The sequence below is a fragment of the Acanthaster planci genome, linkage group LG02 (assembly GCF_054643075.1).
Source record: "Acanthaster planci isolate LZ-2023a linkage group LG02, COTS_SCS, whole genome shotgun sequence".
Classification (NCBI taxonomy): domain Eukaryota; kingdom Metazoa; phylum Echinodermata; class Asteroidea; order Valvatida; family Acanthasteridae; genus Acanthaster; species Acanthaster planci.
The window spans coordinates 33,240,896-33,268,705 of NC_141778.1; the positions used below are offsets into that span (position 1 = coordinate 33,240,896).

At 41.9% G+C, this 27,810-nt stretch overlaps 3 protein-coding genes across 4 annotated transcripts in view; 1 reads left to right on the forward strand and 2 right to left on the reverse strand.

Moving 5' to 3' along the window:
* LOC110988642 (mitogen-activated protein kinase kinase kinase 20-like) overlaps positions 1-18,062 on the reverse strand; it is a 37,352-nt gene extending 19,290 nt beyond the window's left edge. Inside the window, exon 1 of the mRNA XM_087132445.1 lies at positions 17,951-18,062. The gene's annotated coding sequence lies outside the window, so the exon portion shown is untranslated. The remainder of the gene's footprint in view (positions 1-17,950) is intronic.
* LOC110988646 (methyltransferase-like protein 27) lies at positions 1,044-6,286 on the reverse strand. The gene is made up of 5 exons (XM_022252379.2): positions 5,971-6,286; positions 2,768-2,890; positions 2,319-2,454; positions 1,785-1,880; positions 1,044-1,582 (listed from the first exon to the last, which is right to left on the reverse strand). The coding sequence occupies exons 1-5, from the start codon at positions 6,097-6,099 to the stop codon at positions 1,464-1,466; spliced, it is 603 nt and encodes a 200-aa protein (XP_022108071.2). The 5' UTR covers positions 6,100-6,286; the 3' UTR covers positions 1,044-1,463.
* On the forward strand, positions 14,567-26,578 carry LOC110988650 (methyltransferase-like protein 27). 2 transcript variants are annotated; one of them, XM_087132449.1, is made up of 5 exons: positions 14,567-14,697; positions 18,016-18,138; positions 25,270-25,405; positions 25,632-25,727; positions 25,909-26,578. In XM_087132449.1, exons 1-5 carry the CDS (start codon positions 14,575-14,577, stop codon positions 26,091-26,093), a joined length of 663 nt encoding a protein of 220 aa, XP_086988575.1. In that variant the 5' UTR covers positions 14,567-14,574; the 3' UTR covers positions 26,094-26,578. The 2 variants fall into 2 exon arrangements, with proteins under 2 accessions (XP_086988575.1, XP_086988576.1); XM_087132450.1 differs by lacking the exons at positions 14,567-14,697; positions 18,016-18,138 and adding an exon at positions 23,589-23,756.
* Positions 26,579-27,810: the final 1,232 nt, after the last annotated feature.

Genomic DNA, 27,810 nt, shown 5'->3' on the forward strand with positions numbered 1-27,810 from the left:
AACTGTTCGATGAAGCTCAACACTTGTCTTAAGGTAAATTCTGTCTATGTTAAGGCTTGGTGGCCCTAAGCTGCAGTGCGCTATATCCCTCAGAAAGGCTAAGTTACGGATACAGAAATTCCAAAATTTTCCGCCCCCTCCCCAAAAACCCTGGCCCCTGAAAGTTTGGCTCTGGGTCTTTTTTTGACAGCAAAAATGTTTATGGTCGAACGGAAATGGGGATGGGCGCAAGATCGGTGGCCTCCTTGTTAATCTCCCTAGTGGAGAATTCAGGAGGAATTTCTACCAAGTACCAGGTATCAAGTGGACGAAACTGGGTAACGCACAAGCGACGAACTAAAGAACTTTTCTCAGTTGTCTTCTACTAAGTTGTAATTCTCCGTCTAAGAATTCTGCTTGTATGAAAGGTGTGGTTTCGATTTCGGTTAAGCTATTTTTGGTTGGTTTGTTGGGGTGTTTGCTTGTTTGTGTTTGTTTTGGGCACGTTAGAATGTTTTGGTGACCTTCACCTATGCCAACAGTATGTGCAGTACACTCACGACTGTTAAAAAACGAGGCTCACAACACTTATTGTCTACAGTTAACTAATGTTTACCACTAAACCATGTTTTTACTTTACAATATACAGTGACTTCATTTACATTTTTAACTCTGCTCTGTAAGCATGCAATGACAGACATTTACGACAATTTGCAATCTTGCACTTGAACCTTAGAGTTTGATGTTAACCCACTCTTGCCTACGACTTTGACCCTGCTATTCGTCTACAATATGAGCAATAAAGAGCAACCAATAACAAAGACTAGTGACAGGTACTGTTAGGTACTGTGCGCCTTATCAACGGAATGAAATTATTTCGATAATTAATTTCATGAGAACTGGTGTCAATGTGTCAGTGCTGAAACTGATGAGTCGAAGGTCTTTACAAGGTCTTTCTTTATTTCACAGATTGTTGCTTTGCGGAAGTCATCGTGTTGATTCATGGACAACTGAAAGTAACAAAATTGCAGTGGATACTTCGAACCTTAATTAATGCCACATCGATTTGTTTCAAGCTGATTTTATAAACAAACAAATAAACAAAAAAATGTTTTTTACCGTTCGATTACACATTTGGAATAAAGGCAAGTTTATGCTTTGAATAATTTGTATCCTTTAAATTGTGGTATAACCTCTATTTTCATGGTTGTGGTCCAACCGCTGTCCTTCCCCTTCCAACTGCATAGCAATTTCATGGTTGTGGTCATGTGGAAGCTCTTTTAAAACATCTCATTTATCCAGAAATATAATTGATTACACATTTAAGCACAGTGCAAATTTCAAAGACTAAAAATCAAGGTAATCGATTAGAATTTCTCAGGACACAAACTCACAGCATTCATTCATCCTATGTTGGGTACAGAAATATCCACACACCCTATACTATAAATTCAATCAACTTTTATTTTAGTTTGTCTTTTAAACTAGCGATATTCCACAAGTTCCAATTGTCCCTGCTCACTGAGTGCACCAATAACTGCCTCCAACTTGGCCTCCCATTGGTCGAATACTTTCACACTCAATGTAAACATTATATACCCACCTAGCGCAAACAAGGAAAGAGGTCACTTTTAATTGATCAAGTCCACACCTGCGACCAGACTTATTATCACAACCGTGGAAAAGTTAAAGATACTAAATTAGTATCAAGTTAGAAACAGCATGCATGTACATGTATTTAAGAAATATTCAAATTTGCTGTCAGGATCAATGGTTTAATTCAACCGTGTTTTAAATGTTTTTACCCGGCTTCGTTATTCGAATCAGCTCTGGAAAGCACAAATCGTCTACGTGACCAGGAACGCCAAAGGCACCGCACATTACGACAGCGTCATAGTTATCTGGACGGGTACAAGAGGGAAATTCCAGTTCAGAGTGAAGTTCAAAAAGTCACTTTTATTTGTATAAATACATGAAGTCATGTTAATAGTGTCTTATAATCTGAGGTCGTACACTTCTGCGAAGCAATGTTGGATGAAGAACTAATATTCTGGGCTCATGTTATGTCCCCTGGAAATGGAAAAATTTGGGTTAACCCCAACTTAGTAGTTATGTCTGAGCTTCGCATGGGCGCGTGGTTAAGTAACAAGGAAAAATCAAAATCCTCCCCTGAAAAGGAAGACAGGTATTTTTTCCCTTCAGCCAAGTGTGTGGGGCATATTTGTCTTAGGGTTTGACTTATCAACCATAGTAGAAATACTTCGCCACTTTAAGGAACACAAAATATCAATTCGTATCAATAGTGAAGGATGCTAATAATGATAACATTAGACCCGCACTGTCAGGAATTTTCGTCCGGTGGTCATCTAGTGTGTCGCATATGTACTCAGTGTAGCACTGATGTTCCTTGCTTTTGTCTAAGGAAATTTGGGAAGCGTCCAAAGCGTCGATACACGTGAAGCCGAGATTCTTAAGCTGTGGACAGAACAGATAAAAGCTTGCAGAGAATCATTTAACCTGTCACATAATTCTATTTTCGTTTTTCTCGGTATAATTTGAAGGTATAATATGATCCGTAACAGACCTGAGAGCAAGATACAGCCTTCGAAAGCAAAGTACAGAATAAAAACTCCTCGGGTACAAAAAAAAATTAATTTCACAGAACAAAGAGCAAATTTGAGATGCAGTGATGTATATGACGATCTGGTAATTTTTCAAAACTGATGATGACTTCTAATACTAGAGTACGTGTAATTTAAATGATGTCTTTTTGTTGATCGATGTTTACCGCTTCTCCGACCATTCCTATCCCTGAGGCTGCATCAAGAATCCTCACAGATTTATCACCGATTATTTCAGATGCAATGGCTGCCATATTGGACGGTGCGGGAAAGCCAAGGTCGTCGTGCAGCTGCAATGGCAAGGACAGACAATTTCTCGATAAGTCTAAGAGCATTGACATTAATGTCCAAGACCTGACTCCTTGGCCCAGAGGTCCTTTGACAAGAAACAACCTTCTTTCACGGCCACATCAATGAACGGCTGGAATAACCACAGATAAACACAAAAGTACGGACCTTCAAAGCCTTCATTTTCAAATCAAAGTAGTTTTTAGTTTTGAGCAATTTCTTTTTGTTCTCAAGATTTATTGCCGTGAGGCCACAAAATCACTGAAAATTTGAGACTCTTAACTCGGTTACAATGTCATGCATATATTGAACCAATTAAAAACTTGGACGCGTTCAACCGTGCAGTATCTGTGGTAATAATTAGTACACAGCCTTTATACTTCGTAAATGTTTTCATATACACGCCCAGGATATACTGTCATTGAATTCTCTCCTTGAATGAATGGAAAAGGTCAGCATTAGAATCACAATTAAATTTAATTCACATCAACATTGAACATGAAAATATACAATATACATCAGGAAGAAAAAACAGTTTAACAGAGAAATGGCAGTAAATTATTTGATTTAGACAAGTAAGCTCCATGGGGTGCAAGTATCATCATAATTTTTCTGATAATGACGTGCACGTGGATGGTCAGTAAGTTTGTGTGTTTGGGGTCTTTTTACCAGAATTTTTAAACCCCATTTGGGGATATAAGGATCTCTCCTTTGTTTCAGGCACCATTATACATGATGTAACCTCATGATTTTGATCTTTCCTACATCAGTATTCAGGTTTGCCATTGTTGAAAGTAAAAAGAAATAATGGTTATGAGCTGGGGTGGGAAGTTGACACCCTGCCCCACCCCCCACCCCCACCCCCAAAAAGGAGCTGGCGGTGGACTGCTTTACTTCTCTCCACAAGCTTATAAAATGCATTATATGCAGAGTGTATTCCAGCCGCCATCGTTAATAAGCATCATGTTCACGGATAAATAACACTCAAACGCTACCAGGACACAACATACACTTAACTACATATGTACCTGAAGGAGTGCTGTGCCTATCCACTTGAGTAAGGTTTACTCCTTTATTGCTCTATCAAAATGTTCATAAATTTCAATCGGAGCATGCAACATTAGTGAGGATCTAATGATATACAATGAATACCACCATATTGAATCCATGAACTGACGAGTTTAGAAGCTCCATATAGTTGTTGACAACATGGTAAATAAATATTGACAAGAATATAATATAATCAATGCTCTGAAATATGTAATTGCCAATGTAATTGCCTTCTAACTAATTTCAAGGCAGTTAGATGGTCTAGCAATAGCATAAGTAAATTGAGTAACAGTTCAATTAGCTACAAGATGTAACAGGATCACATTGAGTTGTTTTGGGGCTGTCCAACTTTGAAATCAGTGTGCTTTATTTAATCAACCCCAAATAACAGCAATTCCATACGGCTTTTTGTAGACTGCTCAATCACGCTAGTCACGGCATTTCATCCATTAAACCACTGTTGTCTCACTGTATGGCACACTGCTTCATTAGTATCTGGCTATTTAATGTGAAAAATGTGGGCATCATAAGGACACACACCAATGTTTGCCTGGTTTTGTTAAAAGCCCCTCCATGCCCCCAAAATGTAATTATGGGACAGAATAATATGAGCTTTCAAACATATATAAGTCATGCAAATCAGAAATTAAAAGTAGGATATGATCCCATAAGTGACAGTCAAAGGGGAACATTAACATTTATAAACCACGAACCAATGAAAATTACCATACAAACAGGCATTTTCACTTTTATTTGTTCGATAACATAATCATGGCAACTTTTCACATGTATGTCAAGATCGACATTGACGTCTTTTAACTTAAATCTTCATACAGGTAGTCGAGTTCATATTGACAAGGAACACCCCCCCGTGTGCACGTGTACAGTTCGCTATTGCATTGCTAGAGCCATTACCATTGTTGTATACAACATCATGCCCAATGAGGAATAAGAAAACAAACGCGTCCTCGAGTCGTACCTTGTGTGCTATTGTGTCCTACCTATTCTACCACTCCATCATTCAAAGATTTTAGTGGCCAAGTCAAAGGGTATGGATATTTTGTGGATCACTGTTACTAAGGAAATGGAAAGACTTTGTAGAAGTTTAAAGACGGAAATATTCCACCATCGGCGCGGCGCGTTTGACGAGTGAAGTTCAGCAAACCTCTTCCTACATCCATGAGTGAACAAACGCGCGCAGCTAGCACAGAGCTTCGCACGCCCCCAACCTTATGAGTTAGTCAGTTTTTTTACGAGAATTTTGTTTTGCAAGTTACAATTTTATGAGTTACAATTTAGTTTTGCGAGTTACAATTTTGTTTTGCCACTTGCAGTTTTGTTTTTGAGATTTTTCTTTTTTACTTCTTTTCAAACAAGACTAGCAGTTTGTATTGTCATTTTTGTAGTAGCTTTATCTTTGTTTTAAAAAAATTTTTCTTGTCCTTTTTACTTCTTTTTCTACTTGTATTTTTTTTCCTTTATCTTTTGATTTTTCGGTATTTATATTTTCTGGCTGATTCCTATTTTTTTCTGCTTTCATTTCTTATTCGTTTTCTCTTTTAGTTATTTTATTCTGTTTTTAACTTTCTGTCTAATATATTTATTTATTTTTAATAATTTCATTTGGTTTTCCATCGTTTTCATTTTTAATTTTTTTGTACCAATTCTCATTCATTTTTCTTAATTTTTGTTCTTTTTTATTGTTAAAACACTTCTTTATTTTTATTTGTTAATTTTTAATATAATTTGTTTTATTTTTCTCAGTCTTGTCTTTTTGCCCTGATGGCCGCCCATCAGAAGGTTGCCCGACTTTGTTTTACATGTTTACAGTCATATGTTTACGATCATAGGATGAGAGTGGAAAACCGTCAATAAGCTTTTGATGAGGTTGCTTTATCGAAGCTGAAATCCAGAGAAAACCGCCCTACCAACGATCCCTAGTCAGGCCAATAACATCCCTCGTACTTGTTCCCCGTACAACACACAAAGAACAACAGAACAAACTAAAAAAATTAATAAGTCTGGCACATACCTTGGCGTATCTATCTGCCCAGATGTCATAGAACCTCGCCATAGGCTTGCCGCCTCTATCTGCAGCGCTTCCCCATTCATACATTTCTCTCCGATATTCGGTGAAGTACTCGGGAGTGAAGTGCGCCATTTTCTTTCACCTATTGTGGTAACCGTGCAGTATAACGTTACGGGCAAGGCCTGGGGAGCATCGACGCAGACGCCGCACCTTGTGCAATGAATCCTCCGAATAGCTAGTAGTAGGGATTGGAGAGTTCTGCGCCACCTCCCCTTTCACCCCGCTTTCACCCCGCTTTCACCTTCCTTTCCGCCACCCGCGCCGGGGTTTCTCACTTCACTTACCTTGACCTTTTGACCCCGGCGTACTTTTCTGTCAACAACTCGCGACGTGCGCTGATCAAATAAACAATCACTCTCAAACAAAAAAGGGACTTCCCCTCGCTTTTCTGGTCTAAACTCGTGACTTCTACTTAAAGCGCGGCTCTGTTCAAAGCAAAATGCGCCATGTTTACAACCGCCTTAAATAAATGGCCTATATATAAAAATAACAATATATAAAAAAACATGTCAAGTCAAGTCAATAGAAAAAATGAGAAAAATTTTAGAAAGCTACTTATAAATAGAGACATGGAAAAACCACAATTTAGACCTCTACTAACGACCTTTTACCGGTTCAAAAAGGGGTTTTTAGAAGATTTTATCAAGCAGTATCACATCTCGGTACCACCTCCCAAGCGTAAATCTCAAACTAAACCCGAGCTCATTGAAGCCATACGGGCAGACCAGAAACAATTTAGGTACCTCCCGCGTCAGTCATATCGTCAGCTGTTGAAAACGGTTCAAAAATACAATATTCCTTCTGCACACAAAAACAGATATGTTAAACAAGACTTTATTGAAGCGAATAAAGCTTACACTCAACCCAAGGAAATTGCGGAAGTCGACATTAGAAACGTGAGACGCTTTCAGGGCAACTACCGCAATTGGGAATTGATACCCCGTTTCTTTGAATACGACCTCGTGCCCGTTTTTGATTTTTACAAAACTTTCATCGAGAAGAAAGCGTTGGAGAGTTAAAGGAAGTGGGTTCTTACAAATTGCAAACGGCCCTAAAAGTGCAGTTTAGATTGGAAAAACCCGAAAAAACTGACTTTGGCGTATTTACCTTTCCGATTCCGATTTCCTTTCCGATTTCTATTACAACGAACTAAAATCAAATTTTGGTGAACAAGTAAATTTACTTCATACGTACACTGATTCTCTGTTAGTTCAGATTCAAACTGACGATTTAAACGGCTACTTGAGTAAAAAGCGTACATTATTTGACTTTAGTAATTACCCGCTCGACTATCAACTTTACAGCACCAAAAATAAAAAGGTCATAGGCAAAAAGAAAGACGAATTTGGTGGTAAGGTCATTTCAGAGGTCGTTTGCATACGCCCAAAAATGTATTCGATCTTAACTACCGATCAAAATTTAAAGAAGGCGAAAGGGGTAACAAAAGTAGTAACCGAGAAACGGTTATCACATGATATGTATAAAAGCTGCCTATTTGAATAGAAGCAGCATTTCAATCAACAGCTATTATTTAGATCAGACAAACATCAAATATTTACCGTGTCGCAAAATAAGTTGAGTCTGTCGCCGTTAGACACCAAGCGTTATATTTTACCAAACGGGGTTGATACGTTAGCTTACGGGCACTATCAATCGAGGATTAGAGGATTTAAAGCAACTGACCTGGAGCGAGCTAAGCAATCTGTTAAGCTGAAGCGAGCGGAGCGAGCACAACGCGAATCGTTTATCTATCACTGGGTGTACAACTCAAATTTTAAGGACAAAGAGAAAGCCCTCAATTCAGTTTTTGCGCAGTTAAAACTCGGGCGGTAATTCGGTATCTTCGGGTACGACTTGAAGCTCCTCTTTGACAAAACTCCTCTTTGGCCCGTTTAATAGATAATACAAAGTGGGGCCCGTTTTTACCCTCCTGCCTTCCACTCGTTTAAATTGACTGGTGCGCTTCTCCACTTGATAAACGTCTACGGACCAGACTGGATCTGTCGCCCTTCTGACGGTGCCGCCTTCTTGCTCGCCCAGGTAATATAAATATCTAACTAATACATTTGGAGGTAATTCACGCGACGCGCTTTTAACAGGCGCACTAGCTATTTGTTTCACTCGGTCTAATTTGACGGCTTCGGCAGGAACAGCATCAATTAAACGTATTTTTTCCTCGTTTAACGATTTTACGACCGATTTTACGCCCTCGTTTAACATTTCTTGAGCGTATTGATGACCGAATAACCTTTCAGCTAAAGTACGATTAAACCTTTCCACGATCCCCTGCGACCTATGAACGCCCGGGTTTCCCACTTAAATTTCCACCCCATGTTTAACAATTAACTTTTTAAACTCGCCTTTAAATTCAGATCCTGAGGCTACGTTTATAGTTTTAGGCCAAGTCAGAGGTGATCGCTCGTAAATTTTCTTGCTCGCTACGCTCACTTGCTCGGCCGTTTTACTGGTCAACGGTTCTGCTTCTTTATACCGCGAACCGACGTCTACGATCGTTAAAGCGTATTTAAAAGTTTTTCTTTTAACGCGGTCCCAGGGTAAGTACAAAATGTCCATTTGATGAGCTTCGTTTGGACTAACGTATTCTGTTTGCAACATTGTAGGTCTCGGTACGTAATTTGGTTTTGGTAAATATATTTGCCAAATAGCCTGCTTTTTTAGCCAGTTTCTAATAATTGATTTGTCAGCACCGGTCTTTTCGTGTAGATGATCGACGGCGCTTTCTTCTCGCCAGTAGCCTTGCGGGCTGTAAAATAGTTTTTTAAAAGTTTCCTCCACTTTAAAAATAAAGTTACGCAAATCGATAAGCTAAGAAACCGACTAAGGCCGTCCCACCTAAAATCCATACAAACTCACGAATTTTTTGATCTTCGGAAGGCTCGTAGAAATCAGACAATTTAGGTTCCGGTGGTAACCGCATTATATTTTTACCGGTCAATTCGCTGTAAGCTCGTAACGCTTCGTGCACAGTTACAAATGTTTGCTGACTCGCGCATTCTTGTCTCATTCGTTTTTTCAGAAAATCTAGCATGTGTACGCGGTTTTGTTCCCAGGATTCCTTCGCTTGCGCCAATTGCTCTAACGCAAGGTTGTGACGCTTTCGTTCTTCGTCGACTTTACTTTTTGATAAACTGCTAAATAAAAAATTTGACCCCGTGAAAGCTTACGCATTCACTATGACCCCTCCAACCATCATTAAAGCACTAGCCATTTTTAAAATAAGTAAATTAAATGAATAGCGAAATTAAAGATCAACTGTCAGAAATTCGAGCTGACTTAAGCAACATCGAGCAAATTCTGGGTGACATGCGCGCAGATATCGATCACGTCGGCGATAAGATCCAAAGTGAAAAATTCGAAGATCTATATTTCGCAGCGGGTTTAACATTAATCGCGTTTTCTTTTCTTTTAAAAATACTTCAGTAAAATAAAAATCGTAAAATAAGAATCGTATAATATAAAGGTAATATGTCGCATCAATACACTAAAAAACTAAACCGGAGTCGCAGGCTAAAAGTGCCTCGCGCGATCAAAGGCGAAAGACGCAAAGTAACCATTACCTACAACCCGAGTACGATAGCCGCGGGTCACACGTTAAACGTGAAATTCCCGGCTTTAGGCATGGACGACGTAATTGTACCCGGTACCGCCAAACTCGCTTTTTAACTCGATCTCGACGGCGCATCCGACGATAACCGTACCGTGTATAACAACATGGCTCGAAATTTAATCTCGGAAATCACCGTGAGTCTACAGGGAAATAAGATCGTCAGTTACCGAGACGCGGACGTTTTTCATAATTTTAAGGACAATTGGATGACTCTGTCGCAAACTAAAAATATGGCTTAATTTGGTTTGGAAAAGGAAAACGTGGCAAAATGAAGACTCGGGCTGGCGATAAAAACGAAGTCGTAAACAACGGCGAGGATAAAGCAATCGCAGACGCTTTTAAAAACAGATACGCGATTCCATTGGACACGCCGATGTTGACAGATCACAGTCACCTCTGCCCTCACGGCGAACGGGTATCCAGCGTCCTTCATCCGGCAGTCATCGAGACCCAAGACCAGCACCGAAGTGGAGCGACCAGAGTACAAGGCTTTCACCGTTCTTCCCTTTGTGGACGGTATCTCCGGACGGCTGAAGAGGATCCTGGAGGACCACGGCGTCCGCATGTGTTCCGATCATCCACCACCTTGAGGAACCAACTCGTGCGTCCTAAGGATCCCATCCCACCCGGAAGACGCGGAGGAGTGGTTTACAAGATACCATGCGGTGACTGTGGCAAGGTGTACATCGGCGAAACTGGCAGACCAATCGGCGAGAGAATCAAGGAGCACCAACGCGACGTGAGACTCTCCCGTGTGGAGTCGTCAGCGGTAGCCGAGCACACCTGGGGAGCTGGTCACCACCCCAATTGGGACAGCGTGCAGTGCGTGGACCAAGACCAGCATTGGTACACAAGACGCGTCAAGGAGGCCATCCACATCCGCCTGAATGGACACAACATCAACAGAGACAGCGGTATCGACATCCCCGGGTTCTGGCTCCCCACCATCCGCCAACACAACCACCGGAGCATTGGAGCGCAACGGAGCCACACCGAGGACACGCCCTTGAAGTGGAGCGTGCGACGCCCGCTGAGGTCGCCCGTACTGCGTCCGCAATACACGGCGGGGGACACGCAGAGGACGCGGTCCAGCGGTATATAGCGGACCCTGCAGCATCCAGACTTCAGTTGCCTGATGAAGGCTAGCAGCACTAGCAGCCGAAACGTCGCTACCAGCAACACGACACCGCGAGTCATCGATTATCTTTTTACTGTATTGGAAAATTTTGTTTAGCAATCTATACGTTTTTGGAAATCTTGTTTGGCGAGGGCGTTTTCCCAGTGCTTATCCGAAACTTGATTTGGGTAACGAGCCGGCTAAATGATAAATCTCTGCGTCCGTCATTTTTTTTTATTAATGGCCCATTTATTCAAGGCAAAAAAATTAACCTCAGTTACTCCGAAGAATAACCGAGGTTCAATTGATTTTTCAGATTTAATCGACTTTTAATTTCACGGGAGATTCAGATCCAGATTCCAATCCAGATTCAAATCCGCTAAACGCTTGCAACACCGCCTTATTTGAAATTAGCCCGTCGTTCAAGTTTTCTATTTTTCAACATTGCCGCTGTCACTCTATACCAAACGCTAGCGCCGCAAGACAGTGAACCATGGGCACCGTAATATACGTCTTTTGCGCAAATAAATGATTGCGCGTCGCATCTCTTATTGAAAAATTTATCGATATTTAACGAGTCAATGGGGGGGGCTTTCGGTGATCAAATAGAGAGGCATAGGGATCTATTTTAACGTACATTTGGTTTTTAGCCGTGTAAGGTGGTTTAACTACATACTCGATCTTGTTCAATTCATCGATATCGCGACTGGCTTGGTAGGCGTTTACGGTATTAGACGGGAGATTAGACTTGTGAGATTCGATAAATTTATAAACGGCCAAATTTATGTGATCGAGTACGTTTGCCGTAGGTTCTTGTATTTAGTAGCAAATTTGACGGCCTTTGACGTTTTCGGACGTTTTATCTCAAGTGCCGTATTTGTAAAGCGGGTTTATACCGTAACATGGTTCGATCGTCATAATCAACACGTGTTTATTTTGACCGTTGTGATGGTAAAAAATGGGCGAAGTGCATTGGCTAACTTGAGCCCCTTCTGTATTCACGGGTTTTAAAATGATTAATTTACTCGGGTCAAAGGGACCGTAGGTGACGTTGGGGTCGCAGTTGTCGGCATTGAGACGCTTTCTGGTCGTCTGAAACGATATATACTTGGGTTGACATGGTTCTAATTTTCCGGCTTTAGCCAGATTTTTTCTCATTTTTATTCGGGCGGGATTTCTACTTTAATTAAATGTTCGACGTCAACGTCGTATTCAATAATTAGTCCAATTTTGTATAAATCCGTATCGAGTTTAGTCGGTGAATCTGGCAGTGGCTCGTTTTCTCGCACGTGCCTCAGCTTTTTATGCTTGCCGTCTACGAACACCACGTGATCCATTCCTTCCAACTCGATACAATTTACGCAGCAAACACAATCGGTACAACCAAAACATTCGATACAATTGCTGCAATCGTAACAGTCCTCGCAACTGTCCAAGGCATTTAAATTTTGACAGTCGTATGAATTAAAACCGCAAAAGTCGCAATTGTAGCAGTCGTTACAACGGGTGCAGTCGTGGCATTCGTGGAAATCCTGGCATTCTTTACAATCGGTACATTTGCATAAACGTTTGGAATTTAAACAATGAAAGCAATCGTACAAATCTATCAAGTCAATTGAATTTCTCGTGTCTTTGCAAAATTAACGATTTACGTTCGTTGTATGGTCTAGCATATCTGTTTATGTAGTGTTTATTTTTCTCGTTTTTTTCTAACGGGCAAGTAGCGACGGGAAGTCCCTTTTTTGTTTGAGAGTGATCGTCACGAGTTGTTGACAGAAAAGTGCACCGGGGTCAAAAGGTCAAGGTAAGTGAAGTGGGAAACCCCGGCGCGGGTGGCGGAGAGGAATGTGAAAGCGGGGTGAAAGGGAGTGAAAGGGGAGGTGGCGCAGAACTCTCCAATCCCTACTACCTAGCCACCATGTAAAAATTGATCAATTTAGTTGTTCGTATGGCTTATTTCAAACCTGAAAGGGAAGCAGTTTTCAGCATCGACACCGATCAAACAATTATTTTGCACCGAACAAAGTCCAGTATCGATAACGCATCCTGCAGTGCAGGCGTCACGACTTGAATGTGAGGAATAAATGCAAAAGGCGGGGAGATCAAAATCTCATTCGAACCACGGACATTAAATGGTCCGTACTCGAACTTGGACCTGATGATAAGTCGTTTATTGACACGGGTGGGGTACACACGTTTCAAGGGAATGATGAAAGCCACTGAAATGCAGCTTGTATGCTGTGTCCGTTCTCAGATTTGACCAGGGAGAAATAAAAGACACGGAGTCTTTAATTTCTCCGTGCTTTGACTGCGTGCATCCCGCTCCCTCTCCATAGTTTCGCCATTGTCTGTGTTTTGTCATACACATGTACCTCTGTCTTGAAGAATGTTTTCTTTTCGACCCAGAAAGATAGCATGACATGCATGCAGCGCTCCTGCAGTGCATATAACTACACAACACAATGCAGGGACCCTGATGTTCAAATATGCTTCTTTTGGCGCCCTTGATTTAGACGTTCAACTTATAAAGCTCACTGTCGCCGTCTGTTTGCGTCAGTCGCAATAAAGAGTTTCCATCATTGTAACGTCTCATCAGAAACGAATCGGCGAGGCTCTCTGCGTCTCTCTACGTCGATAAAGAAACTAGACTTGAAGTTTGACATTTCAAAATGGGAAGCTTCAGGAGGCGTGAAAACTAGTCTCCTCTCATTACTGGCAATAAAAACATCTTGCCCATAGACAGTTGTGTAATAAAAAGTACTGAGCACAGCCTTCCTATGGGGATTTTACACGGGGCAGCCCTATCACGTTCTGTGATTGTTGAAGAATGATTTCTAACTGCAACAACCCCAAGAAAGACTCAGGTGGCAATTTTATATTCCTATGTAACCTGACGATAGGTTTAAAAAGAGATTTTATTAAACGACTTAGGTATTAGACTTTAGAATTTGTTGTATAGGCCTATGCAGACTATTCGTTTAAGCTGATTTTCTAAGTCTCCTGTTTTAACATGTCTTTTTAAAAGCATTTACTAACATGAAAATACTTTGTAACTTTCCATGTGAACAGAGTACACTTATTGCCCTTGACGTCATTTATTCAAAATTTTAAGTGAGAAGTCAAATTTCGGCGTGATTTCTCTTTCAGATCAAGCAATTTGTTCTCTTCCTATGCAGTTAATATACGCTTTATAAATATCTTATCAGGGCCCCTTTTTTTCGAAGGTGATGTTAAAGAAGCAAAGGTTCGCGAAAATAATTTTGAGTTCTACTTTGGGGAGGGGGCAACTTTCAGACTTTAAACTTAAATTGCTCGTTCTGAGCAATTCCGACCAGTGGCGTGAATCTTTTCTAGGGACTGGGGGATGACTTGAAACCAAAACTGCCCGGCTTTGAAATTCGAAAAAAGGGGGAGAGGGGAAGTTAGTCATTGTGTTCCGCTTTTTAGTTTTATATTAAATACGGTTTGATAATTTAGGAAATTCAAAGATACCTCAAAATAATTCTTCAGTCCACCCTCTGGTTGGACATAGGCCTATCAACAATTACGACAACCGCAGTGTTATTGCACATGATTGTTGACTACTGGACTATAAAAACGACTGCGCCATGTTTGTGATTGGTCATTTTTATAGGAATAAGATTCCAGCAGGTGATGGCTACCAGCTAAGCCGAGCGCCATCTGGCAGGCCGTTTTATGTGATGTGGCATCGACAGGCACGGTTATAGGCGCTTCACCAGATACACAACGGAGTTTATAAAGGTGAATTGATATTGATGTCAGAATCTGTCTTGCGTTACAAATGAACGAGTCAGAGCAAAGTGTTGAGGGTTTTCACCACTTTCGGAGCCGAATCTACGCCCATCCTTCAGGTGGGGAGAAACTGGTTCAAGTTTACGATGACTGGGCAGATCACTACAAGGAGGTAGGCCTGAACCTTTTTCGACATTCTTGCATCAAGCGATCCGACAAGCAAGCAAGCTAGGCATTTTGTGTATGAACCCATGAGCAAGAAAGTGGCCCTTGTCGTAAGTCATGTTGTAAAAATCCATACTCAACACGCCAGATGTGGATCCGTATACACACAAAATTTAATATGCAAAAGTCTGTAAGAAGAGCTCCAGTTATTTAGACTGAAGGAATGTGATTGGTCAATTCGGGTGAATGAGCCCCATGTCCTTAACCTGATTGGTCAGTACTAGTTTTCACAATCTTAGTGTATGACAGAAACTGATGTTCATGAAAGGTATTCCCCAAATTTCCTTTTTCTTATAAGCATTTGGAAATTCGTTTTTGTGAATAATTTCAGTCCAAATCCCGGAAATCCCGGCGGAATGGGGTATACATCCCCACTTGCCAGGGATAGGCAATTGAATCATCCCCCCTTTTTTGTCGTGAGCAAAAAATTGAAGTGGATTGTGAAGAATTTTGGGGACTTCCAACGACTGACATGTTTTGAATGTCTGCTATATTCAGGGTACCCATCCGAAGGGGTGTCCGCTTCTACCAAAGCCCATTTTGCCCGGTGATGAGAGACACAAGGTGTTATACGTTCTATGCAGGACATAAATTATTCAGTCCGATGCTGTAAACGTTGTTTCCGAAACATGGAAGAATTACTGTTTACTGGAGAGCTCGAGGAGGCCATCTTGGACGCTATTCAAAACGGATTCGATAATGACGGTTCCTTCCTTGAGCTCACCCGTCTGCCAACAACTCAACCACTCTATCAGTCCTTGCAGTTAACATGCTATCTTCCTTCTGCAACGTTGTCTCCCAGATCCGGCCTATTCCCGTGGAATTATAAAATAAGAAACCGTCTCACATAATGCCCTTTCGCCTTCACGTCCAAGTCCTTATAAACGATAATATCATCCCTCTTAATCACATGAACTTTGCGTATAACGGCGTGAACTACCGTGTGCTCTTGCCAAAGGAGTCCGTACAGTGTATCAGCTGCGGGGGGTTCGGCCACATCAGCCGGGCCTGCTAGAAGGAACCCTCTAACCCTGAATCTCGCCCCGGCCCAACAGACAACGCCCTCAACCCCCACCTGCATCCACTCACGGTAAATCTGACCCCAAACAACTGTCGACACGATCGAATTCTCCGACTCCCGACGGGGGCGACGCTGCCTCTGCGGGCCATGGTGCTTTGTCCGGGTCCGGTGTTCTATCTGCGGAGGGGGGCGGTGGCCTACGCGGACTCCCGTTTCTGCTCCGGCGTGTGTTCGGGCGAAGGGCCGGGCCCCTCGATCAGGTTCCACGGTGCATCCTGCAGGGGCCGCACCGTCGCCACCGGTGTCTGCTGGAGGCGACGGGTCGGCTTCCGCTGGTGGGTCGTCGTCGGGGGCCTCGGTGGGGTTGTCTCCTGGGAGACTACCCAGCCCGGTAAACAGAGCGAGTACATCCGAGGATCCCCGCAGGCTCCCTCCTGTCTCTTTTCAGAAGCAACTAAGCGGAAGAAACCCCCTTTCTAAAGACTCTCCAACAACACCCCCCTTAAATCCCACTCAAATCCCGCTCACCTGTTTGAAAAATGGCTTGTAAAATCTCCTCCCCTATGCAAACCACGTCTCCCATAGCCCTGGATGCCCAAACCCCTAACCCTTCCACCCAGGCCTCCGTGGTTGATAACACTGACACGGACTCAGCGCAGTGGAGGACTTGCAGCCTGTCTCGGGTCTGCGGGTCTCCCCACTTGCAGAGGTCCCGTAAAACCAGAAGAACTGCTTTATATTTATGAAAAAACATACAAACGTAAAATCCAGCAAAAAGCCTGAAACAACTGCACGAAAGTTCACGACCGATATCCCTGGACTTGTCGCCCAACTCGGACCACTGAAAACCAGCCCTCTGATCTGAAGCAAAGCTCAGCAAACTCATCAAGAAATTCGATGTGTAATTACTCTCACCTTTAATTATCAACTCTGATTTCATTCATTAACTTTTTATACTGACACTGTCATTGCTCACACTCAACGAGAGGGGCTGTCCTTCTTCTGTTATAAGTGTTTCCCTTTACATCGATAGACTTTGCAATAAACCGGATGTTATCTTTCTTCGAGAAACCTGCAATTCTGGTCGAACTACGCCCCTTTTTATAATCCTAACTGCTCGAGTGGGTCGGGGGTCACTACTCTCGTAAGAAACAATATACTAGAATCTACTTCTGTTTTTGGTGGCTATGTGACTTTCACTTTCCATTAATCATTCATTTTTATATTTCACATTTTTCTTCATCGATCTGTTATTTTGTTATTTGTAATTTAATAAATTGTTGCTGAAACCATTTCGAATAATTTCAATCATCTTGTATTGTTTCCGGTTCCTTCTACTTCTATCTATAATTCATCTTCAGTCTGTCTATTCTTGTTAAATTAACAGATCTGTCGTTTGAAATGAATTCAATCCATGTTATTCCTTATATTGAATAATTTAACTGTTATTGTCTGACTTCGATTTACTTTGCCGATTAATTATTCCTGTTCATTTTCTTAAATTTTGTTTACCCTTCTTTTATTTGTAAATAATGTAATCTTTGTTTACTTTGTTTTTGCATTATTCTTATGTGTTTGTTCATTTCAAATCTTAAGATTTCATTTGTTTTCATTGGTTTTACTGACAAACGTTTTTACACCTCTTTTACCGTACAGAAGACCTTTAGGCCTAATGTTTTTAGAGCTGTGAGTACAGGCAGGTGTCTCAAGCCTGATACTTGCATTAATCATGTTTATATGCACATTTGCCGAATGTTGTACAGGTGTACTTAGGTTTTTCAGAGTATTTCAGAGAATATTTTTGCACTCATTGTTTCAGTCTTAGTAAGTTAAAGCCCTTACTGTGAGATTCCTAAGATGAGAGCAAGCCAGTAGGCTGGTTTCATAATTGAGTCATTAGAGGGCGCACTATGCTCAAGCCATTATTGTGGACTATCATTTTAGGACCACTAACAAACATTAACCCTGATCAGGAATGGTTCTTTCAGTAATTACGAATGGTACCGGAATAACGAGTATGAAGGCTTTGATACACACTCTCAGAACAGAGGCAACCTTGTTTTCAATTCCAACCTCATGTTCTGGGTTTTCTTATTCAGCGACCCCAAGTCCGAAATGACATGGCCAGAGACAGGTGCATAGACCGAGAGCATAGCTGCTACATGTACATTTTCCTCACCTGGTTTGTCATTTTCTGTCGGCTGAATTCCTGTCAATGGTCGTGCCATATTTTCTCCTAGTCAGCAAAATCTCAGTGTGGGTTACTGTGGTCCTGCCAATCTGGCTACCCTTGTGTCTGACGTCATAAGAGATAAATCGGCCAAGATCCTGGATGCAGCGTCTGGAATAGGAATGGTTGGAGAAGAGGTTAGATACTCTGAATTGGTAGGACTTTCATTTGGATAAGTGGACCAGTGGAACGGTGTTCAAAGTGGAGGGGAGAGGGAAAGCCTGAACAGGGGCAGATACAATATTTGTTAGTGGGGGGAGGTTAATGTTTTAGCACCTCCAATGGCTTGGGAAAAGTTGAGGAAAACAGCTACTTTTTCACACCGTGCCATCCCACAGTTTTACCACTGGTGAGTTGGACCCTCTAAAAATCACGAACAGTCAGTCCTACTTGTGGAGCCATCGACATGTGGAAAAGTCATTTTCATGTGACCTATTAATATCTTCAGCACACTCTGACGACGACCAGTACGACCCGGGACGCTACATTGTAAAATTTCATTAAAATGTGGTTAGGACCATTGGTGTTTCCATCAGGGGAGGGGGCAGGGGCCGGTAGGGGAGGCCCACGGATTTTTGTTTTTTAAGAATACTTCATCAGAAAGAAAGTAGATCTACATGTAATTGGTACATTTGTTTATAAATATAAGCACCGGAACCAGTAAGAAAATAACACCATAAAAGATAACAAGGATGTCGCCACCGTTAGTAAGGCTTCTGATATCCTTCTCCCCAACATCATGTTGAATAAACCCGAAGCCGCATTCGCTCTTGAATTTGTCCCCTGATACCAAAGACTGGATACGCCGCTGGCTAGGACAGGACGAAATTAGGAATGTTGGTAGTTCATCCAAGATCGTACTACTAGGTTTTTACTGCATTGCCGGCACGTGTTAGCGTGCGCCCTGACTGTTAAAATATGAAAGACTTCGATACGGGTGTCCTACGACGTTAATTTAAAGATAACGGTGAGAAGGTAACACGTTGTTCTGCGTGTATATGACATTATGCGGTACGCTTGTTGCTGGCGTACCAGTTTTCGAGCATTTATATTGGCTAAAACGTGCACCGTCAGTTCTCTGGTAGGACCGCCGTTGAAACGGCATCAAATTCTTCCTGATTGAGCTGCGCTTGTACCGCGTCTATAAAGATTCCAGTACTATGTTAATTCGCCAAGACTTTGTGCATTTGCCGTCTTCACCAGGTTTGTTAATATAGCCTACGACCCTTCGACGTAAATTTGAGTACCCTCACAATTTTGGCACGGCGTCCCCGTCCATGAAGACCCTACAGCGTAGCTATCAGTTCCCACTGAGTTCTTACTGAGATGTACAAGATCTCAAAAAGATTGCCCAGCTCTCCAGATTTCTTGAGGACGTAGTAAGATCGTGTTGGAATTGATGGGGGTTTCAGATAAATGTCAAAATGAGCATGGGGAGAGTTTGGTGTCAAAAGGATACGAAATAAAACAATGATAGTACATGTACATAATGTTGGAATGAAGTTAACTACCAACCATTTGCATTTTGGCTGTTCCTGCAAACAACAGCTGTGCTACACATTTATCTCCTGTCATCATTTGCAATGCCACAAAGTCCTTTTGAAAACTGGTTTATTTTGAAATGGATTGTAGATAAGGTCTTGGGTCTTTAAAATTTACTTATAATTAAAACAAGAATAGAAGACAACATCCTGAAGGGCTAATGCTTCACTGGCTACAAATTTCTCAGCAATAACAGGATATCAATGCCTTGTATTTTCACGTTAAAGTGTGACTTTTGGCAGGCAGAATTAAAAGACAATAATGCAGTGACACAATTTTTGTACACCGCTCATAAAATGCTGCTGATTAGAAAGTAATCTTTCCATTAAAAAGAACATAGGTAGTGGTGTTTAACAGTCAGTTTTTTTTGGGGCAGTTATTTTGGGCAGATCGTTCATTACAGACACCACTATTGATGCTAAAGGATTTTGGACTAAATAAATACTAGAATATCTTCACCCGTAAAACGGTAACAAGAGCGCCCTCGCTCAATACAGCTCCCATTTGCTTGCGCAGCCAATCTTCATATTCTGAAAGATATCGGAAAATATTGCCCATGGCAAAATGTATTTTTACATTCACAAGAAAATGCAGGGGGTGGAGAAATAAGACAATCACTAAGATTCCAAAATCTTCACTGGACACAATTGGTTTTGAGTGTACCACATAAACATTATGGTCTATGGTGTGACATTCCTCCCCCGAGGGGCGTATTTTCCACGTGGTACACAGAGAGGCTCAGAACTCCCATCTTCACTGAGGTTCTTGTAAATGCTGTCTAGCCCCATCTCGCTGGCTTCAAAGGCTTTGTGGACACTCTCAGATGGCTCAGGGTTGAAATCTCCACTCAGAATCTGGTAAGCCACGTACGTGCTACCTCTTTTTTGTCACCTCTAACACAGGGCAAGTACTACTGACCGCGGAAAACTCCACTTTTCCGTACGTCTCTTCACGTCGATATGGAAAGTGGGGTGAAAGTCCGAAATTTCAACAAGGGAAGCTTCACAAGTTGTGGAACTTATTCTCTTATTACTGGAAGTAAAAACATTTTTCGTAAAGCAGTCGCGCAACAAAAATATTGGCGAGTGTTCTGCCTGTGGGGATATCACATAGTGCTTTCCTCTCAGATATTTTCTCCATGATATTAATTGCTACTTTGAAAGCTTCATCTATTTGAGATGGAACACCACTGACTTGGCATGATATTTGTTTCAAAACACAGCAACAGCTACGTGTTACATCAATGAAAACAACAGGTTAAGGGAGATTTTATTTATACACACACGTACATTTTCTTGAACATACTCGTGAGGTTCTTCTCGGTGCGAATCATATCGTAAACCTTTGGGTCCACTTTTGTTTCTTTAAAATGTTGAGAGCATGTCAGTTACGTGATGTCACTCATGCGGTTCAAACTGCGCGCTCAGCTCTGAATGTAGCCGTCCGCGTCTATCCAATATAGGCCTGGAATTTTGGGCTTTTTGTGAAAGAAGTAGGCCTGCCCCTAACTGGAAACTACCAGTCCCAAATTCGGGATTTATAGAAATATTTCTATGATCCCTCCTGATCATGGCATGTCTTATTGTAAACACCCCGTGGGATCACAAAATATTAATGAGCTCGCGCGCAGAAGTAGGGGGGCCTACAACCATTTGGTGGAATGCACCCTCAAGACAGCCATGTCACGGGTGTACTTTTTTTAACGTATACGTAAACATGTGCGACGTCGACGAGCGTGTAAAGACCCCTTGCTGCTGGGGGAGGGGGGTTAAGAGGTCTCAGTACAGCTTGCCATCGATTAGAGTCATTGCAGTTGAGGATCATGACTTATCGACACTGTCACGACTGTTGTTGAACGCAGCGTTCTTCTACACGGTTGGTCGCGGGGTAGGCCTATTCTGCAACTAGTCTTGGGTGATAAAGAGTGAACTGACGTTGACAAGTCAGAATCAGTATTGAGTTACAAATGACTGAGAGAGAGCAAAGTGTTGAGGGTTTTCACCACTTTCGGAGCCGAATCTACGCCCATCCTTCAGGTGGGGAGAAACTGGTTCAAGTTTATGATGACTGGGCGGACCACTTCAAGGAGGTAGGCCTGAACCTTTTATGATATTCTTGCATCAAGCAATTCGATACCAAGCAAGCTATGCATTTTGTGTATGAACCCATGAGCAAGTGGCCCTTGTCAAAAGTTATGTTGTAAAAAAACATGCTCAACACGGCAGATGTGGATCCATATACACACAAATTTTCAAAAGTTTGTAAGAAGAGCTCACTGGCAGGAATGTGATTGGTAAATTCGGGATGAATGAACTTCAAGTCTTTATTCCGAATGGCCAATAGTACATTTCACTATCTTAGTCCATATCAGAAACGGGGATTCGTGCAAGGTATCCCCCTGATGTTCTTTTTCTTACAAGCATTATTTCCTTTTTTGTGAATAACTTCAGTCCAAATCATGGGCGGAAATCGAGGCGGAATGGGGGTATATATCCCCACTTGGGGTGCCGGGCAGTTGAATCATCCCCAGTTTTTGTTGTGAGCAAAGAAATTAAAGCAGACTGCATAGAATGTTTTGGACTCCCAAAGACTGAAATGTTCTGAATGTCACTCAAAATTTTTTTAAGCCATAAATATGCCATCCCGACAAAAGATTCGGCATAAATGTTATACATATTACAAAATAATGTACACATGAATATCGCCCCCTACATGGTCTATAGTGCACCCCTGGTTTTCAAACTGCCATGGCCGGGCAATCATCCCCGAATGTTTTTCCCTCTCCTGTCCCCCCAATTTCCGGCACATATTTTATGCCTTTAGTCCAAATCATCAATGCTAAATGGTATGAAAAAAGGGTTGCTTTGATTACAGATTAGAGTATTTTAAAGGGTAGTGCTGATTGCGCATAAAACAAACTGCTTCTTTGTCAACTAATCCCATGATGAACTGTGAACAGGATTATTGACAAACATTTAACGGTGCATAGGAATTTTCACGCCAATTGTTTGTTGAGCTGTGAGTAAAGACAGCTGTCTCAAGCCTTGTACTTATATTAATTAATCATGTTTATATGAATATCGGCCAAATGCTGTAAGGGAAAAGGTGAAGGGCCTTCAGAGTATTTCAGAAATATGTGCACTTGTTGTTTCCGTCTCGGTACTTCACTCCATGGTTCATCACTTCTGTGCTCAAAACTATCACACAATTCATTTTAAAGCCAGGACTTCACGCCCCCGAGTCTTGGCCCATTATTGTTGAAAAAACTATGCTCAACTCCTTTTGACGTTCTCTGACCAACGTTTTGGAAATCTGCCGGAAATGTGGTGGCCGTTTTATATAAATAAGGGTCTCACAATGGCGGCTTTCCAGTCATTTGAAGCAAAATATAGGACGGAGAGAACTCCCCCCCCCCCACCTTTGTGTTGGTCATTGTTTGATCGGAGTCTCAGGAATCCTTTTACAGACTTCTAAGGGGATGTGTTAGGTAACAACAGTCTACAGTGTGTATAGGGATTCGACAGGTGGGGGGGGTACCCCTCCGTCCCATATCTTGCCTGGTATATTTCCAGTAGTAGTGGTCTGCATCTAGGGTATCACTGCGCGAGCGTTACGTACGTAATTGGTGTGCTTGAATACCACACTTTACTAACAGCTGAATTCTGCACGTAGTGCATACGCTTGTGACCATTAATTGCCCGGCTGACAATTTTGTTATCGCTAACTGGTTCACTAAACGTCCAGGGGAGAACTACAGAAACAGATAAGTGAGTCGTCAGAGGGCATATGCTCTAATCATTATTAAGCATTATCGTCTTGGGACTAAGACTAACATTAACCTTGATAAGATACAAATGGAACAGGAATAACACGAACAAAATTTTGCTGCACACTTCGGGAACAGAGACAACCTTGTTTTCAACTTGACCCTAAGTCCAAAATGACATAGCCATGGATACAGGTACATTATATACAAGTTGTGAGATCGAGAGTACTAACGGCATAGCTGCTACGTTTTCCTCACCTGGTTTGTCATTTTCTGCCAGCAAAAATCCTGTCAATGATCGTGTCCTATTTTTCACCTTGTCAGCAAAATCTCAGTGTGGGTTACTGTAGTCCTGCTAATCTCTCTGCCCTTGTGTCTGACGTCATAAGAGATAAATCGGCCAAGATCCTGGATGCAGCGTCTGGAGTAGGAATGGTTGGAGAAGAGGTTAGATACTCTGAATTGGTAGGACTTCCATTTGGATAAGTGGACCAGTGGAACAGTGTTGAAAGTGGAGGGGAGGGAGAAAGCCTGAACAGGGGCACATTCAAGATTGTTTGTGGGGGTGGTAAATTTGGGTACCTCAAGTGGCTCAGGAAAGGTGAGAGGGAAAACAACTTCCATTTCACATCCCCCTCCCTGGCCACGCCCAGTGGTGATTTGGATCCCTAAATGTCACCAACATTAAATCCAACACCTGGAGCCACCAACATGTGGCAAAGTACATTTTCACGTGACCTATTTTCAAGTGCATTGCTGGCACGTGTATGAAGTTCGCATTAGGTTCTCAGCACAGTTAAACTTAAAGTGAGTCCTGGATATACCAAAATGTAAAGCCAGGTTTCCATATGGTCGTTTGTAACGCAGCGGCTCCGCAAGACGTCAGGACGCAGACAGTCGCGGAAGAGGCGTTGTGCAACGTCATTCCAGCAAAAACTTAATCAAAACGGTGCCCAAACTCGGAAAATTTTCGTTAAAAAATGCTTTTTTTGCCGTGGCAACGTTGCCTCTTGAAGCCAAAGTGATACTCCAGTTTGATGTAATTTGTTAATGGTCAGCTGTTTTGTTGACAATTGGGGCTGCATTTGGTAGCAATAAGGAGAAAGTGGACCAAATTAGTGGTACTCAGCGAGAGGCGCATCGTTGTACGCCCGTCATGCCAGCGTACGTGTTTGTAAAGGCCTACACAGCGACTCAACGCAGACAGTCGGCAAAGTTGAACCATGGTTGAACAGGGGTCTACTTTACCGATCCGCCTGGGGCTGATTTGTGTTTGTGGCAAAACTTCCGTTTGACATGTTTCCATATTTCTGCGTTGCAGTTTGCGTCTTGATTGCGTTGCTCTCTGCGTTTCTCACGTCGATATGGAAACCAGGCTTAAGACTTCGATACAATTGCACCACGATCTTTTTCCAAGCATTTCCAATATTGGCTGAAACAGTGCATATGCTCCCCGTCAGTTCTCTGGTGGAAACGGCATAAAAATTTTCTTGATCCAGCTGCGCTTGTACCACGTCTACATAAATCTTTCTAGGATGCTTATGCGCAAAGACCACATCTATGCCATTTCTACAACGTAGGCTGTAAATATGCTGTCACTGTGATTTCAAGCCACTTTACGACCCTGTTACGTAAATTTCTCGTAGACCTATACTCAAAATTTTGGCACGACTGCCCCGTTGATGAAGACTCTAACACGATCTCAAAAAGACTGGCCACATCGTGTTGAGTGTCACGGGGGCTAAAATAAAGGTCGAGATCAACATGGTCCATACACCAAGTCATACAGAAAAGGAGCATAACTTATACCTGTTTAGGTAAATCTCTGGAATGTTTCTCCTTCCCCTTCTTGGGGGTAGAAATTGATAGCAACAGGAAACAAAGTGAGACAATACAAATAGGCTGAAAGTTTAAAAAAACATTATTCTCCGACTTGACATGTTTTCTTCTTTGCTTTCAGCTCAAAAGGCGTGGCTTCGTTCACATTGATGCCCTGGAACCTTCTCAAGTTTCTTTGGACAAGAGTAAGGAACATCAGTGCTACACTGAGTACATATGCGACACACTAGATGACCACCAGACGAAAATTCCGGATGGTATGGTATAGAAAACTAGCCGATTAATAAACAGGCAGATACACGTCTATAGTACGTTTCAATACGAACACTTCATCGAATCATATCCAGCAACTGTACCAGTATTAGTCGCAAAACAATGAAGTTTTAGGCTGTATGGCATTCTAATAAAAAAACAGACAAACTTTGGCGTGATTTCTTTTTATGTGCTTTCTTTTTATGTGCTCAGTGTACTTTTTTTAATTAGATCACTATGATGTCGTCGTCATGAGTGGAGCTTTTGGTATTCCTGGTCATGTGACCGATGCGTGCTTCCCAGAGCTCATTCGAATTACAAAACCAGGTACAGAGTAGAAAGTTGACATCATTTCTTCAGGACAGATGAGACATGATTTTAGGGACTTGTATCTGCGAATATCAGAGTACACTTATAGTTCACCCGGTCATCATGAAAGGGCCTAACTAAAGCTTGCATCGACCGACTAAATAACAAAATAATGTGTATTTTTGATTCACTCCCTAAGGTGGTCACATCATGTTCACAATGAGCACCAAGGTAGCGGAGGAGTGGAGTGACAAGTTAGAGGGCGCAATTCAGGCACATGCCCAGCAAGGATCATGGGAAGTTGTTGATTATCGTTGGATCATATATCTTCAACATGATACTGTTAGTGAAAAAGCAAAAGTGCCGATTCTCAGGCTTCTATAAATGTCGACTACCCCCGGAAAAAAAGAGAGTATATTATATGAATTTTTTTTTTCATTCATAGAGTTTTTGAGTAAATTTAAAAGTATGTTTAGATGGTTCAAGAAATGATAGACTTGATAGCAATGTATATGTACTGAATGTTGGAATGAAGTTAACTACCAGCCAGTTGCATTTTGGCTGTTCCTGCAAACAACAGCTGTGTTATGCATTTATCTTCTATCATCATTTTGCAATGCCACCGAATTCTTTTGAAAACCGGTTTATTTTGAGATGGATTGTATACAAGGTCTTGGGTCTTCAAAATGAAAACAAGGATAGAAGACAATATCCTGAAGGGCTAATGTTTCAGGTTGGCTACAAATTTCTCAGCAATAACAGGATATCAATGCCTTGTATTTCCACGTTATAGTGACATTCGACAAGCAGAATGAAAAGACATTAATACACTGACTCAATGTTTGTACACCGCTCATAATATTTTCCTGATCAGGACGTAATCTTTGAATTAAAAAAGGTTACTGAAAAACAAGTAGTGGTGTGTAACTGTCATTTTTTTCAAGGCATTGTTTTTTTGGCAGATCATTCATTACTGACACCATTATAGATACTAGAATATTAGACCAATTGAATACTTAACTAGAGCTAATGTGCTTCAGGGAGCATGACATATCAGCCGTGAACAGCTTTTGGAAACATTGAAGGTGCACACAAGGTGACTACTGGCAAGTGCGGCTTCAATGTGCTAAAGAATATAAGAGTAGAGATTTTTGTGCATAAACTAATGGCTGCTGAGGTCTTTATATAACAGGGGCCTACTAGCGGAAATTACAAGGTTCGTGTAAGTCTAGCGTTTAAGCAAGGTGAACGTGGCTGGCTTGCTGGAAGACGTTGCAGTCTGTATTGCCACAGAGGCCTATGCAAATCGTGTATAGTCTGGTTCGGGGAACGGGCTTTGCACAGAATTCTCTACATATTAGAGGTACGGACCAGAATAAATTTTTCTGTCACTGCACACGTGATTATCGGGGACACCGCTGCCAGAAACCACATCACCCGTCAAATCCGACTACTGTCCCGGGCAGCTGACATAAACCTCGCCACCTTACATCACAGTTACAGTCCGACAACCAAGACCACAGCGTTCCCTAAGACTCTGCAGGTCATTTACCCAGCGTTGGACGAGGCTTGAACAGAAAGCCTCCATCCTCTTCACCAAACTCTCCCTCGAAGAATACGAGCACCAACTACAAGAGGCCGAAAAACAAATGACGGACACAAGACGCTTTGCCCAAGAAGAACCTGCCGGTTTCCAAGGCAGTGACCATGCAGCACAGCTGAACTCTTCAGCTACCTGACCCGGCCCCAACCAACCAAGAGCCTCAAGAGAGCATAACAAGTCAACCAAAAACAAACGGTCTTTTTCAAGACCACAACAACTTCAAAAAAAATGGCTACTCGCTACCTGCTTAATTCCGAATATAACTTGACCCAACCCAGTGGTTATATTCCTCATCCCAATCCCAAAGAAGATGGCCAAAAGGAAATTCAAAAAAGAAAACAAAGATCGCTCAGCCAACAGAAATCGAACAACTTCTCTGCTAAATGCAAATCTCTTAAAAAACGAGCCAAAACCAATCAGTTGGAAGTATTAGTAGAACAATGCAAATCCTTCATAACCAACCTATCCACAATGAAACTATCACCGACCGAAAAAAAT

Coding starts and splice junctions, on each gene's coding strand:
- LOC110988650 (XM_087132449.1), top strand. CDS start 14,575: ATGAACGAGTCAGAGCAAAGTGTTGAGGGTTTTCACCACTTTCGGAGC. Junction 25,406..25,631: donor CCAGACGAAAATTCCGGATG/GTATGGTATAGA, acceptor TTTTTTAATTAG/ATCACTATGATGTCGTCGTC. Junction 25,728..25,908: donor CATTCGAATTACAAAACCAG/GTACAGAGTAGA, acceptor TCACTCCCTAAG/GTGGTCACATCATGTTCACA.
- LOC110988646 (XM_022252379.2), bottom strand. CDS start 6,099: ATGGCGCACTTCACTCCCGAGTACTTCACCGAATATCGGAGAGAAATG. Junction 2,891..5,970: donor GGGCAGATAGATACGCCAAG/GTATGTGCCAGA, acceptor TTGCCATTGCAG/CTGCACGACGACCTTGGCTT. Junction 1,583..1,784: donor GATTCGAATAACGAAGCCGG/GTAAAAACATTT, acceptor TGTTTGCGCTAG/GTGGGTATATAATGTTTACA.